The 15,112-nt window shown below is 48.7% G+C and overlaps 1 protein-coding gene across 2 annotated transcripts in view; it reads right to left on the bottom strand.

The window, feature by feature from the left end:
• The window catches only part of Runx1 (RUNX family transcription factor 1), an 85,998-nt gene that overhangs the window by 26,369 nt on the left and 44,517 nt on the right, over positions 1 to 15,112 (bottom strand). The window contains exon 4 of one of the 2 annotated variants that reach the window (XM_041673150.1): positions 10,429 to 10,617. The exons of the other annotated variant lie outside the window; for it this stretch is intronic. Coding sequence (XP_041529084.1) covers positions 10,429 to 10,617 — 189 coding nt within the window. The remainder of the gene's footprint in view (positions 1 to 10,428; positions 10,618 to 15,112) is intronic. 2 annotated transcript variants of the gene reach the window in all.

Below are 15,112 nucleotides of genomic sequence, written 5' to 3'. Positions count from 1 at the left end.
CAGACTCCTCTAGGCCCCTTGTTTGTTCTGGGTTCCCTCTGACGACTAGATATGAAGACTCTTCTCTGCTGGCTCATGCGATGGATGGACAGAGGGTTTGGTCTTTTGCCTTGCCATCTCTAGGCTGGTAACTTCTCCAGAGGAAGCCATGCATAGACAGGGAGAAAGTCTAAGTGTAAGAACCACACTACAAAGGTCCTGCACAGCAGTGGTTCTCAACCTATGGGGTCACCTAAGACCACCAGAAAACAGTGATATTTACAGCACTATCCATAACAGCAGTAAAAATACATTATGAGGCAGCAATGAAATAATTTTATGGTTGGGGGTCACCACAACATGAGGAACTGTGTTAAAGGGCCACAGCATCAGGAAGGTTGAGAGCCGCTGCCCTACGGTGTCCTCCCACTCCAGGGTGGGAAAGAATCAAATAGGAAGTCCGGAAAAGATGCTGGCCCAGGAATAACAAGGCTCCCTTCCGCTTCCACCTGAACTGGCTACCCATAATTTTATACAAATCCAATTTCAAAGTCATGCTTTGTAATTTATGGAAAATCATATTAAATTAGACAGATCTATGTCTGGGCAATGGCTTCTCTCATTTAACAACATATGGTGCCTCAGAGCTTCTGGGAGCCTGATCACACAGCAAAAGGTATCATCTCCCCCCTCCCCGCAAAAATACTGGCTCTCAATTAGAGGCAGGAGGGTGGGGGCCCTGGGACATCTCAATCAGTTTCCCTGAAAGTGTTAGGGGTGACTGTAATTCCTTCAAGATACTGTATTCGGGATTACAGAATGTTTAGGACCAACCAGTGACTCACTTGCATGATGAAGAGGCCTAGGACACTTATGAAAAACAGTGCCAGGGGCGGGAAGACGGTCAGTCAGCCAAGGGCTTACCTCACTAGTGTGAGGTCCCAGGTTGATCCTCAGAACCCATATAAAAAGCAGGGTGTGGCGGCACAGGACCGTAATGTCATGTCAATGGTGCTTTCATGGGACATCGTGGGTGACATGGGAGGTAGAGAGAGGAGATCCCTGAAGTTTGCTGGTCCTTTGGCCTAACCTACTTGGCAAAGCTCAAGGCTAATAAAAGACCCTGTCTCAAGCAAATGTGGCAGTTATTTGAGGAATGAACACCGAGGCCATCCCCTGACCTCCAGACACCCGAGGCTGTCCTCTGACTTTTATACACACACGTGTGCATATATCTGCCCATATGCATCCTACCGGAAAGGTACACACGGAGAGAGGAGGGGAGGGGGGACAGAGAGAACTGTGTCAGGTGACAAGACAAGGAGCTAACCAAATTGAACCTTCTAGGTCTGTGGTTCTCAACGTGTGGGTCTCGACCCCTTTGGAGAGTTGAGCGACCCTTTCACAGGCATCTCCTAAAACCATCTGCATATCAGATTTGCGACAGTTACAAAATTACAGTTATGAGGTAGCAATGAAAATGATGTTATGGTTGGTGGGTCCCCACGATGCGAGGAACTGTATTAAAGGGTTGCAGCGTTAGGAAGGTTGAGAGCCTCTGGATGAGGTGTCCTCTGTCTGCGACCTGTGCCAGAGTGTTGTTGGTGGGCAGTAACCAGACCACCCGTTCTAGTCTCCTCTACCAGCATAAACTGTGATGGCTCTCCTGCCGCCTTCCTTGTGATCAGCTTCGTTGGTTCGACGGCTCTGGCAGTAATCAACCCACAGGTGCAATCACCAACCTACGCTGCAGTTTTCAAGTTGAGGGTGGGAGTGGAGTAGGATCAAGTCTGAAAACTCTGGGCTCCTTCTTAAGATAGCAGCCTGGCTGGAAACCCCACAGCAGCGCATCCTCAGACTGGGGCAGCTGGGGTTGGTGTGTGGAGTAGGCGGAACTGACCTTGAGACCAAACGTCTAAATAAACCACTTAGTGGGCAGAAAAGCCGAGTCAAGCCCTTGAGTGTGGGCTGACTTTTACAGATATTTTAATAACTTTATCATTCTATAATTTGCCATCTGATATGTGCAGAGAGACGTGCTAATGGAGAGGGAGTGGCCACAGCACTGCGGGTGTCCCGTGAGACTTCATAAAGCAGCCATGGTCTCTCCCCTTGGAGGAGCGGAGTGGCAACTCCGAGAAGTGCAGCTCGCCCGTCTCGTTAGCTCCTCTTCCCTTTTTATTTCAAGATGTTCTCTTAAAGCCTCTAAAGAAGCCCTTCAAACCATGCGAAGGGGAAACAGCCACGGTTGAGCTTTGGGCTCTGGTCTTGGAATGACTCAGGCAGAATGTGCGGAGCCCTGGGGGAGCCTCCTGCCAAAGTAGGTGCTGAGAATTGATGAAGCTGGGGACTGCCCTAATGGGTGAGCCACTGCACCCATGAGAACAGTGCTTCAGACATCTTCCCTCCCTGGGGAAGTTTGGCTTTTATTCCACCAATGGGATCTCTCCTCATCCCAGGAGCAGATCGATTCTAACATATCCTCTGCCACACTCCCAGGACTGGCTGGTCACCAGCTGCCCAAGTCTTGATAAGCGTAACTGTGTTAAATTCTGGAACCCCAAATTCAGTGGCCCAAGTCTATAGTGATATTTTATTTGTTTTAATAAATAAAGCTTGCCTGAAGATCAGAGGGCAAAGTTAGCCACACAAGTCAGCCATACAGGCCAGGTGACATCTTTAATCCCAGCAGCCACACTAGTTATCCATAGAGGCTGGGCAGTGGGGACAGACATCTTTAATCCGAGCAGCCACACTAGTTATGCATAGAGGCTGGGCAGTGGGGGCAGACATCTTTAATCTCAGCAGCCACACTAGTTATCCATAGAGGCTGGGCAGTGGGGGCAGACATCTTTAATCCCAGCAGCCACACTAGTTATGCATAGAGGCTGGGCAGTGGGGGCAGACATCTTTAATCCCAGCAGCCACACTAGTTATCCATTGAGGCTGGGCAGTGGGGGCAGACATCTTTAATCCCAGCAGCCACACTAGTTATGCATAGAGGCTGGGCAGTAGTGGCGCACACCTTTAATCCCAGCACTAGAGAGGAATATAGGTGGGAGGAGACAGGAGCTCATGCTTTTTTCAGTCTGAAAATTTCATAGAGGGAGGTAAGAGCTTTCTAGTAGCCTGGCTGCTCTGCTTCTTTGATCTTTCAGCTTTCCCCTCAATACCTGACTCCAGGTTTTTATTATTAATATCAACTAGAATTCAGGCTACACGCGTCAGACTGTGTAAGAGAGATAAGATGGCAGGAAGGAACAAGGGATGACCGGGTCTCATGCCATTTCATAGCTGTTGGATGACATGGAATGGGCACGACCCTTCCACCTGCATGATTTCCTTAGAGGAAATGCCCTAGTTGTGTTTAAAATCAAAGCCTACCCTCCCAAAACTGTGAGGTCATGATCCACGGAGATCAGAATTGGACAGTGATAGTTCAAGTCTTGCAAATACATCTGGAAGGTTCTAAGCCTTGTGTGTGCCCAGAGGGTGATATCAAGTAATAATGATGCCCAGGGTGGCAAGATTTCAAGCTGAGTCAGAGAAACAAGTCCCCTCTGGCCAGCCTGTCCCACCAAAGGCTATCCCACCAATGGTGTCCCATCATGGCACCTGAGCCATGGTTCTGTTTGCTCCTGAAATGCCTCTACTTTTAAAATGGTAAGCACCGCTCAAAGGAGCCTGCGTGGGCTGGAAGGCAGCCTAAAGACCCTCCATCACTTGGAAACAGAAATCAATAGAACAAGGAAGGAGCATGGTCCCCGCCCCCCTTCTTTCTTGCTCTGTTCCCAGGCCAGCACAGAGAGGCGGAACATAAACCTGACTGATCAGTGTTTGTTTTTAGGGTGAGTCCTATTCTATTTTTCTCATTATTAGTTTGTCCTATTGACTGTGGCTCATAACTGAATCACTAGCATTGACACAGAAAATGTCCTGCCAGGAAGAAATCATGGGAGATGCAAGGTTTGTCAGTGATGACCGCATTTGCAGGCTTTCTGTGATCCCTACCTTTAATCTCCATAACAATCAGCCGTTCTGTGGCTCCATAGGCATCTGCTTAATAATAATATCAAAAGTCTCTGTGGGACCAGAGAGTGTGGAACCAGGGTAGACACCAGGCACTAGGCAGTTGTCGACTAGAAGGCAAGTAACACCCTGTGCCTTGGTCCATCGTCCCTGGAGTTCGGATGGCCGTCCTGAGAGGGAAAGAGGCCAAGGCAGACTGATGAAGCCTTGCAGAGTCAAGAAGAAACCTACAATAGCCAAACCAGAGCAGGCCTGTGCTTACAAAGCCACCACTGGGAGAACTCCTCGGTGGCCAGGCTGTGGTTCATCTTAGTTTTACAAGGTTCTCTTGGGCCAAACTTCCGATAAACTTCGTAAGACTTCACAGCTATGGTCAAAAACTCTTTCTTAAACCCCCAAACTTGAAAGGCTACCTGTAAGTGATTTGTGACTTGGTGTGATGAGAGATTCAAAGGAAATCAGCGTCCCTTTGGAATGGGTGTCTAGTTGACAATACCCTGTGCTAAAGCCATTGGTTGCTTCAAAACAACAGGAACATGCCTGACTGCGGCATGGCTTTGTCTAGAGGTCAAATTCTTGAGTCCATCCCAACTGGCTGGCGGTGGTCTTCCTGGCATTTTCATTTCTCTGCTCACTGCTGTCCCTGTGATCACTGGATTTTGGAGTCTAGAGTAGGAGGACCCCTGTCTCCTATATTTTGATCTGGCTTTGAACCCCACATATTGGAAAAGGCCCCCCTTCTCCACCACAGTTGAGCCTTTGCCTCCATCTGTATAGGTGCTCTAGAAAGCACTGGGAAATAACTGATCTTATCTAGAAATAAGAAACTATACTCTCCTGCCTGGGAGCTGAAAGAATCATGGCACTGGGCTCCAGCAAATGAAGGGCTGAGATGCCAGTGTCCAAATGACGTGACTGGGACACACAGGCGTGAGCTCATATTTACCTGGATACCAGGTCTGCTCTGGGGAATGGATAGGGAAATTCCTATTGAACTGATCAAAATACACTGATTAATGTTCTGATAATATCTATATTTTAGTGTTGATCTAATGGTGGCATCAGAAAAGACAGGGACATATTCTAACCTCTAGATCATGACTAGAATCTTATATGGAAAGGAGTGGTCTTTTACATATGTAACTAAGTGAAGGACCTTGATGCTTTCGTGAACGACTTGGGTTTAAATCCAATGATGTTTGGCCTTTTAAGAAGCAGAGGGAGAGGGGCTGAGGAGTTAAGAGCACTGGCTGTTCTTCCAGAGGACCAGGGTTCAATTCCCAGCCCCCATATGGCAGCTGACAACTGTTTGTACCTCCTGTACCAGGGGATCAGACATGCTCACACAGACCTACGTGCAGACAAAACACCAATGCACATAAAATAAAAAAAATAAATAAATTATTTAAAAAAGAAGGAAGAAGCAGAGGGAAAGACAGAACAGAGAAGCTCAGGTAAAGAGAAAAACAGAGGGGAGAGATGCAGCCATGAGCCAAGGAGTGCCTGGAACTGGCAAGAACTAGAGGAGACAGAAAGAGCCTTCTCTTGGGCCTTCAGAGGAAGGGCTGTCACACGCTGCCTTAATGTTAGAACACGTAGCCTCCAGTCTTGAGAGAATAAATTCTCATTGTTTAAAGTCACTAAATCTGTGGCCCAGGTCTGTGTCAGCCACAGAAGACCACCAGAGCTGCTACTGTTGACGCAGACTGCAATAGTGATCAGTCAGGGATGGCATTCCGTGCCTGGTGTTTCTGTGTCCTCAAGACCGACAAGAACATCTCCCACTCTCGTTTTGCAAGGAAGAAGATGGAGACTTTAAGAGGTTAAACTTCTTGCTCACGGTTCTAGGGCGTCTGCAGTCACCAGGCTGTGCTGGTTTGTGGCAGTGCGCTTCCTTCCTAGCAGTTGAGAACGTGTGCCTTTCAAAGCCTCTGCATTTTAACAGCCCTATTCAGTAAGTACACAGATGACCACTTTGTAACGTCCCAAGGACACCGTTTAGTGCACCTGTGCGCAGCCTACAGATTCATTAGTGTCATGGAGAACTTCAAAATCTCGGCAGACCCGGGAAGGAATATTTGATCACTGAGACCGAGACCCACAGTAAATTATTTTCCCTTGTAAGCAGAAAAGGTATCCTCAAGGGACTAGGAGGATCTTGAGAACATGGGTGGACCTCTCTGAGTATCGCTCGTGAACTGATTTGGAAACCAGGTCCTATTAAACCATGGTTTTGGATTACAAAGGTGGTGTCAGTTTAAGTGGTAAGTGATTCTCTGAAGGGCTGATTAAGTATTTGGGACAAGGTCAATAAATAACACATCAAGGTCATGCACACTGCGTTGTTTTAGGGACCTTGGTGCAAGGATAGATGCCTATCCTTGAGGTGACAGACTGTTTTAGCCGTCTCATGCTCAAGAGACGAGAGACCAGGAGGAGAGGATGGCAAGCCCAGCTCCTGCCCAAACATTCCCGTTCGGATATGCTCAGAAGCCCAGTCTTCCAATTGGCTTTCTTTTCTCCCCATTTTTAAAGATAAAGTACTTCCAGAAGATGACACAGTAAGGCACCCAACATAGGCCCCATGACGCCAGCATCAGCCGCAACATCTAATTACAGTGCAATGCCTTCATCCGGGTGTCCTACGGGGTGGCTTGCCCAGCACCTCACGATGCCTGCCAGCCCAGTAGCGCACCAGTCTCCGAGCCGGGCGCATGGGCTCATCTTTCCCCACCACCTTACCGCATGCACCTTCAAAAAGGTCTGGATTTGAGTCCATCACTTACGATGCTGGACGTGGTAGGAAATGTTTAACCTCTGAGCTGAGAGCTCTGCATTTCTGTTTGTATACCACCCCACAGGATGGCCGAGAGAAAAGGACATGCAGACGGGGAAATCTGAGCTGTGCCCAGACATCGCAGTGAAGCCAAGGAAAGTTAGACTTTATAGCAAGAGGCTTAGCTTGCTGGTCTAATAATGTCTCTGGTTTGGGGGTTTCTGTGTCAGTATCTTTACATGTCATCCTCATCTCCAAGGAAAGGCGGAAGCCATGCCACCTTCTAAACCAGAATCTGAGACTCCACATGACTCACCGGGTTGCCCAGAGTCATCTCTGGGTGGGAGGTCTGAGGGCACAGGCATCATTACCCCAGAACTCTAATCTGTCCCCTCCCCGGCTGTAAAAGGACCTTAGCAAAGGCCTGAAAGCTGGCGGGAGGTATTCGCGATGGTGTCCTGACTTGTGTAAACCACGACAAAATGTAAGCCGTGACAAAATGGCTTTCTGTTCCACTTTTAGGCCTGCCCAGATAGGAAGCTGAGATTAACCTCAGCTCTTTTAAAATTAAAACCACAACAAACAGTGGTTGGGTGGCATGGCAACCTTCCCCCCCCCCCCCCCCCCCGTCCATCCGCATCCCATGGCACATCACTGGAGATGTCTACTGGGTAAGGTAAGGAAGGGTGATATTCCATACCCACGATCCTCTGCTGGCAGAGCAGAGGGGTGGGCTGGGGTGGCTCCGGCCTGGCAGTCCCCCACCTCTCCATAGACCTCTGGCAGTCACCGGCCGGCATCTCTGTGAAGCTGGAAATCATCCCTGTGTCTGTATGGTGCTCCTCAGCCCTGAGCACTTCTGGGACCATTTCCTTAAAATTGTGATGGCCATCTCAGAGCGCCATGAACCGTGCTGTGTGGCTCAGGTAGACATGGGTGCCCTGGGGCTAAACCTGGGCATTAACTGTCTTTAATGTCAGGAGCAAAGTGAAGGACTGGTCTGTTACATTATCCCTGTTAATGTTTGGATTTCAGGGGATGGGGGAACCATTTGAGAGTCTACTCAAAACTAGACTTGTATAAAATAGTATTTTCTTGTAGGGAAAAAGAGAGAGGAGAGGAAGGAGGAAAAGGAAGGAGAGGGGAGAGAAACAGACGGTGGGCGTGGTGGTGGAGAGAACACAGGGAAGGCTTTTACATGCTATATCGTGAACACAGGTCTAAAACTGTGTCTGTCACGGGGCGAGTAATCCCTGCATATCAAATTCATATACTGCAGGGGGAATAACCCAAAATACAGACCACACATCTTCTGAGAGTAGCAGTCAGGCCCCTAGAACACTCTGAGATCAAGTTACAATGTAGAGAGCCACAGACACCCACCACCTGCCCATGGCGATGTCTCCCATGCCTGAGTGGGCCGCTCCAAAGGCTCAGGACACTCCTGAGCACCAACCACCCTCGGCTTTTGCTAGGGAATGGCATATAAGACAGTGAAAGCGGGTCAGGTTCACCGAGCCGGCAGAGGCGACACTTTGAGTTTGTTCCCACGTGACTCGGTTTTGCATTAGCTTTAAAAACCCTTTCTTGTTTGGGTTTGGCTTTCTGCATGCAAAAGGCCAATCTCATTCCCAGCCACAAGTGGTGAGTACAGCTACCAGAGGCCACGAGAACAGAGCCCTCGCCTCGGTTTTCACACACGGACTCCCAGAAAAGACACGTGGAGCAAAATGATTGCAAACACAAGACAGAAGAATCTCCTGGAAAATTTCATTCTCCTCGTCCCCAAGACCATCTATGACCCTAAAATATCACCATAGAACTACACTGTGGGCTCTCTGGGAAGTTAGTGTCAATGTTTTGAGTGATTAGTCATTAAGCAAAAGAAATGAAGAATTTTGTGGGGCCTACACACCCTAAAGACATCCTAACTCTTTGTTCCACTCACGCAGAGGAGAGGCACACTATGTGGTGATGTTGGCCACATCACATGCAGCTCAGGTCGGCCTCAAGCTAGCTAGGTAGCCAAGGCCAGCCTTGAACTCTTGACCCTGCTGCCTACACCTCCCAAGTTCTGGGGCATAGACTCTATTTTACACTCTGGAGAGCGTGAGCTTTTGTGAGGCCTGCATGTGTTTCTCCTCAAAGAGAGCAATTTGCTCCGAAGCCCTCTCTCTCACATAGAGATTGCCTGTGTGCCCCATGTGGAGCACAGGGGAAACTAATCTTTGCTTTCTGTGAGAAGCGGTGCCCCACGCCTGATGCCAGCCCTTGGTCCCTTTCTGCAGATTGGCCGCATCCTTTCCTTTGGGGCGAATGAGCCTGCATCTCTGCAGAAGGAGTGTTACTGCAAGCATATCATATCCAGCTGTGTCCCACCAGGCACAGGAAGAGCACCGCTCAGATATTATAATGGTATCTCTGAGCAAACAGCCGCCGGCGTCAGCGGCCCTACCGCGTAAATGCACCGTGAGTGCTATCTAACTTGGCACAGAGGGCCTATGCAGCTATTGCATCTTACAGGTCTGTGCAGTTTTTGCTGCTTACAGTGCTTTTGCAGTTGGTGACTGCCCCATGGAGTGAAAGGAACTCACAGCCCTGATCTGAAAATACTGTGCTGGATACAGTCACATACATGCATGCCTCCTGTTCTTTATAGTGTGCAAAGAACAAATATTAGATGCAAACTCCACATAAGATCAGAAGACAACAAGAACTGGAGAGCTCCTCACTTTCACCTTTCTAGATGTGTATATGTGTACATTTATACATACATACATAAATACATACAAAAGTGTGTGGCTTCAATACTAATGGGTAGGTAAGAAAACAACATAACTTAAAACCCTCATCTGCTTATACACATATACACAGGCAGCTCTTTGTATCTGCAGGCTCTCTAGCTAAAGACTGAACCAACGGTGGGCTGACAATAGTTTTCTAAAATGTACACATGCCGAAAATAAATTTTTGTTATGGAACCCTAAATGCTAGAATTTAGCGGTTGTTAACTGTTGTTTCTGAGTATTGTATCGACAGCGTACCGGATGCCAGCAGCAATGAGGAATGCACACTGTGCTAGGACCTATGATGTAAGTGCTGGGCACTGTGGATTTGGGTCCCTGGAACTGATACTCCACAGGTACCAAGGGATGCATGTGTACATCCACAAACACACATGATGGATGTCCATAGCCATGTGTATATCCACAAACACACATGATGGATGTCCATAGCCATGTGTATATCCACAAACACACATGATGGATGTCCATAGCCATGTGTATATCCACTAACACACATGATGGATGTCCATAGCCATGTGTATATCCACTAACACACATGATGGATGTCCATAGCCAAGTGTATATTCACTAACATACATGATGTCCATAGCCATGTGTACATCCACTAACATACATGATGGATGTCCATAGCCATTCAGTCAAGAGAGAAACTTCTCAGTCGAGAGAAACTCAACAGGCAAAACACCAAGACTCCGCTTTTCTAATAAGCTCCCACTGGAGGCCGTGGCTTTCAGGAGTGCCCTTGGAGCGCCCAGGGGAAGTCCTGGCAGCCTGGGTGGGCTCTGTGCCCAGGACTTCAGCAAGGACCGAGGGCAGTGGGCTCCACGGGGTACTTACCCTGCATCTGACTCTGAGGCTGCGGGTTAAAGGCAGTGGAGTGGTTCAAGGAGGCCCGAGGGTTGGGCGTGGGGGCTGGGTGGTGCGGGCTGACCCTCATGGCCGTGCGCCGCAGCTGCTCCAGTTCACTGAGCCTCTCGGAAAAGGACAAACTCCCGGGCTTGGTCTCATCTAGTTTCTGCCGATGTCCTAGTGTAGGGACCGGGAGGGGAAGGGAGGAGGAGGGAAGGGAGGTAGGGAAGGAGGGAGGGAGGGAAGAGATCAGAAAACGCATTGTGGAGGGGGTCTTTTCTTATCATCCCCCCTCCCTTCGCCCCCAATGTGAGCTTGTTGGAATTGCCGTTTGGGCTGGGGGCCCAGGGCCATCCTTCATTGCACTGGCCCCAGGGCGTTCCCTTAGTCTGGGACTGGGCATGCACCCAGCTCTCTGTGTGTATCCCAGGTGGGCAGAAAGAGAGATACTAGGGAGTGGAACTGATTACAGTGGCCTGGGAAAGAAGCCGGTTGCTTGTTGGCTGTTGGCCACAGACTGAGGGCTGAGCCATGGCAGCCAAGAAAGGTGGCCTCCCCTGGGGTCATGAATGCCCTGACGTCTTGCAAACCCGACCAGAAGCAGGTCTGAGCGGTACCAGAGTGGGCCGTGGAGCTCAGCAGCATGCCCCTTCAACAGGAAATTGGGTGCAGCTGCAAACCCACAGCCTAGGGGGGAGATTTCCTGTTACAGGCAGGTAGGCACAGGGCAGCCCTGTCCCAGGCCCTTCCTACTTCATACAGGCTCCCTGAAGCATCCTTTCTCTCTGAAGCCCACTCCTTGGACACATCCCTAAGAGGGAAGAGGCAGAAAGGTGCAGCCTAGGCCTGTTTTGATATTCCTGGTAGGCCCGCCTTCGGGAGCCCAGAGGGTGTGGCCAGTTGGCCTGCAGAGCTTCCCAGGGGCCGGAGAGTGAAAGTGGAGTGGGGAGACTGGCTGTATGGGCAGTAGGTGTCCCTATCACCAGGGACGGACGAGCAAGCAGGGACATTCACATGGTCCAGCAGGGAGGGCTGGGCCTCCAGGTTTCCCTCGTCCCTTCTAAACTGTCGTTAAACTAGAGATTATAGCTGACTCCGGCCTCCCACACAGGAACGAGCACAGCCACAGATGACTTGGGAGAGCCATTGCTCTTTAAGGAGGCCAGCTCACCCTGAAGGTTTATTTGACTGTGCCGCAGCTCTCCCAGGCAGTGGTCACACAGCCTCAGTGCAAGACAGGAGAAGCCACTGACTTCTACCCATAGAAAAGGCTGCTTCTGGAACCCATCCCAACCGGAAGCTTGACAGAGGACCCTGGACAGCATTCCCCCAGCACAGGGTAGGAACAAGACTATGAAAGGTACCCTCCCTGCCCCCCGGTTCCCAATTGCTACAATTATAAAATTAAGTTGTAGAAGTTGTGTTATGGTTTCAAATCCCTCGGCTTGCCGTCTCTTCCTGCTGCGGGCCCCCTTGGCACCGCCGACACAGTCTCAAATTCCAGGCCAGAAAAAGGGCCTACTATATTGCAGTGATTTTTATCACTAACAAGACCTGTTTGGCTCCGAACGGAGGAAAATGCTCAAGCATAATATTTGTGTAGTGCACATGCAACGTTCCCTCCTTCCACGTATCACCAAGGCAAATCTGGACTGTCACTCAGAGAGGCAGCTCTCAACACTCGCCTCAGACACAAACACCCTGAGTCACGCAGGCTCAGACGGCATACATGTGAGAGGCCTCTCAGAGGCCGAGTATTTTAAGCTCTGTGGACAAAAGAGGCCAAGTCCCTGACTGCCTCCTTCATCTTTTTACCAGCAGTACAAAAACTTCTTTTTCTAGAACCTTCTACTTCAGTCAGCCATAGCACAAGCCGTTTGGTGTGCAGCCTTCTCTGGCTCTTCCCCCCTCTTTGGTTGTGACAGAGTCCCACTCCTCACCACACTGAAAAGCCTCAGGCTCTCTCGCAGGGAAACAATCCCAGCTTTAAAGCCATTAAAGCGTGGCGTGGCCCCTTGGTGTGCCTACTACGGTCGGTCTCATGCCAGTCAGGGACTGAGAATGGGGGAAACATGACTTGGGAGAGCTGTGCCACCTAAGAAAGAATGTGGACCAACAGGGCTTCCAGCAGGGTTTGTCCGTGTCCCGGCTTCACATTCTGAAGGCACCCAGTGGCTTGCTTTGAAGAACCCTGTGAAGGTCAGTGTGTGTGTGTGTGTGTGTGTGTGTGTGTGTGTGTGTGTGTGTGATGATTGTGAATTCAGAACACTTAATGTGCTGGTGTCTCTGGCCAGCCTTTGATGGGTGGCTATTGGAGGACCTGCCTCTATAAATTTGGGGACCAGGCCGGGCAGTGGTGGCACACACCTTTAATCTCAGCACTTGAGAGGCAGAGGCAGGCGAATCTCCATGAGTTCGAGGCCAGCCTGGTCTACAAGAGCTAGTGCCAGGACAGGCTCCAAAGCTACAGAGAAACCCTGTTTCAAAATACTAAAACAACAACAACAACAAAAAAAAAACCAAACAACAACAAAAACCAATGAACCATCCAACCTACCAAACAAACAAAAAACGTGGGGACCTGGTCACCGAGAACCCAAACAGGAATAAGCCATTTGGGGCAAGCCACTGTGTGGCCAACACATGTGACATTATTTATTTTTATTTCTCTCCCTCCATTACTCGATGGTTTAAAAAAAGTTCTAATGCGCGAGCTGTTTTGGTACGAGCTGACACCTGCCAAAATTGTAGTCATTTACAGAGATTAGCTGATGACTGTCTGCTTTGACAGGAATGCCGGGGCATAGCTTGCCGAGCTCTGCCTAAGCCCTGAGAGTCTTGCACTGGCTTTAATGCTTAGGGTTGGGGAATAGCTCATTCCACACTCTCCCCATGTGCATTCTGGGAGTCTGTAAGGAAGGTGTTGCCTGGGAGGAAACCTGACCCCCATGTTCCCAGGGAGTTAGAGAGTTATAGCACCAGGACACTTGTGAAGTGGAAGACATTGTCAAGTTCAAGGTGTGGTCCTGATGCATTTACAGCAGAGAGGCCAGGAACACCTATTCCCTCCTGAAATCATCAGGCTTCGTGGGCCAAGCAGCAATATTTTCGTGGAATATAGGAGCTTCCGATAGAAACCTTCAGGCTGGGAGAAAATGAATGCTTTATATCTCCAGTTTCTGGAATCCATGTGCCATTAAAATATCAATTTGCCCCTGAATTCTAAACACAGGAGCATGGGAAATGCCCACTATGAAATCTGCTCTCCATTCTTACTGATTACTGGGCCCTGGAGGAAAGCAAGGCATTCAACACTGGAACAAACCACTGTGGACTGTGCAGATCTAAACCCACACACGCTGGTAGCCTGGATTTCAAGTTCACTGGGAGTCAGGTTCTGGGGTACGGCTTCAAGCTGGGGCTACCTCAAGACTAAATGTACATTTTACTGATGTTCACACACAGACTTTCTATTGGAAGCTCCTATATTCCACGAAAATATTGCTGCTTGGCCCACGAAGCCTGATGATTTCAGGAGGGAATAGGTGTTCCTGGCCTCTCTGCTGTAAATGTATCACACACAAATCTATTATTATTTTTTTACATATTTTCGGAGAGAAATACTTCTCAAAATATTATTATACATGCAGAGTCATCGGAAAACAATAAAAGTGGGAAAAGAAACACATAAAAAATAAACAAGCACCCTCTGGGGCATTCGTTTCATTTTAAACAGATCTCTGTGGTTCCCTGAGGTGGCTGCCTCAATCAAGGCATGCCTAAAGTTATCATATTTTATGACAGACAGTGAAGCCAATTGTCACTTTTCTTCTGTTAAAACTGAGTGGAAAAAGCATGCATAACTCTACAAATCTCAGCTGCCTTTTCCAGGACGCCACTTTGGTCTGTGGCTGTAACTGTAATACAGCATCTGATCCTTTGTGAAAGGCAACAAGGTGAAATTGCCACCTTTTCCTGGAAACTTTTGGTTACCCAGTCTATATGGTAGCTCATGGTTCTGATAGGAGCTTAGCAGTGTTCTTGATGGATTACATGCTATATAAAAGCCTTGACATGGCGATCAGATGGGAAAAGTTGTGCAACATGACTGAAGATCCTCTCTCTCTCTCTCTCTCTCTCTCTCTCTCTCTCTCTCTGTGTGTGTGTGTGTGTGTGTGTGTTTGTAAATTGTGGTTCTCCTAAAAGAAAATGTGAATATTGTGCATTCACTAAGATGACATCTACATTTTAGAAAATATCTTTCAGTCAGTCCAACACTAGCTACGTGATCTGGGTATAAAAGGCTTATTCTGCCTTTGATTGGCGGCAGTATTAGGACTGGGGATAAGCAAGCACAGCTAACAGTTCCCCTTCTTTTGTCGCAGCTGGTGGCTAACTTCCAGGGTCATTAGGGTTTTAAAGTAGCAGCACTGAGTGCAGTGGTGACCCTTTCTTGAACTGTCCTGCAGGTAGCAAACAGGCCTTCTGTCCAGCAAACCAGCCAACTTCCAGTTAATTCAACTGTTGAGAAACATTGTCTAATATTCCATGCCCCTCAGATATTACAGAGCTCAGTGAGAGACCAATTACTAGCGCTCACAAGACCCCGAGTTTCACCTCTAGTATTGCAAAAAGTGAAAAGAAGGAAGAAAATGTTCCAGTTTAGTAAACA

The sequence above is a fragment of the Microtus oregoni genome, unplaced genomic scaffold, assembly GCF_018167655.1.
Source record: "Microtus oregoni isolate MIOR12 unplaced genomic scaffold, Mior012 000023F_ref0000262, whole genome shotgun sequence".
In the NCBI taxonomy this organism is placed as follows: Eukaryota; Metazoa; Chordata; class Mammalia; order Rodentia; family Cricetidae; genus Microtus; species Microtus oregoni.
Note: the sequence above shows the minus strand (reverse complement) of the source record. Positions and strands in the feature narration are given on the sequence as shown.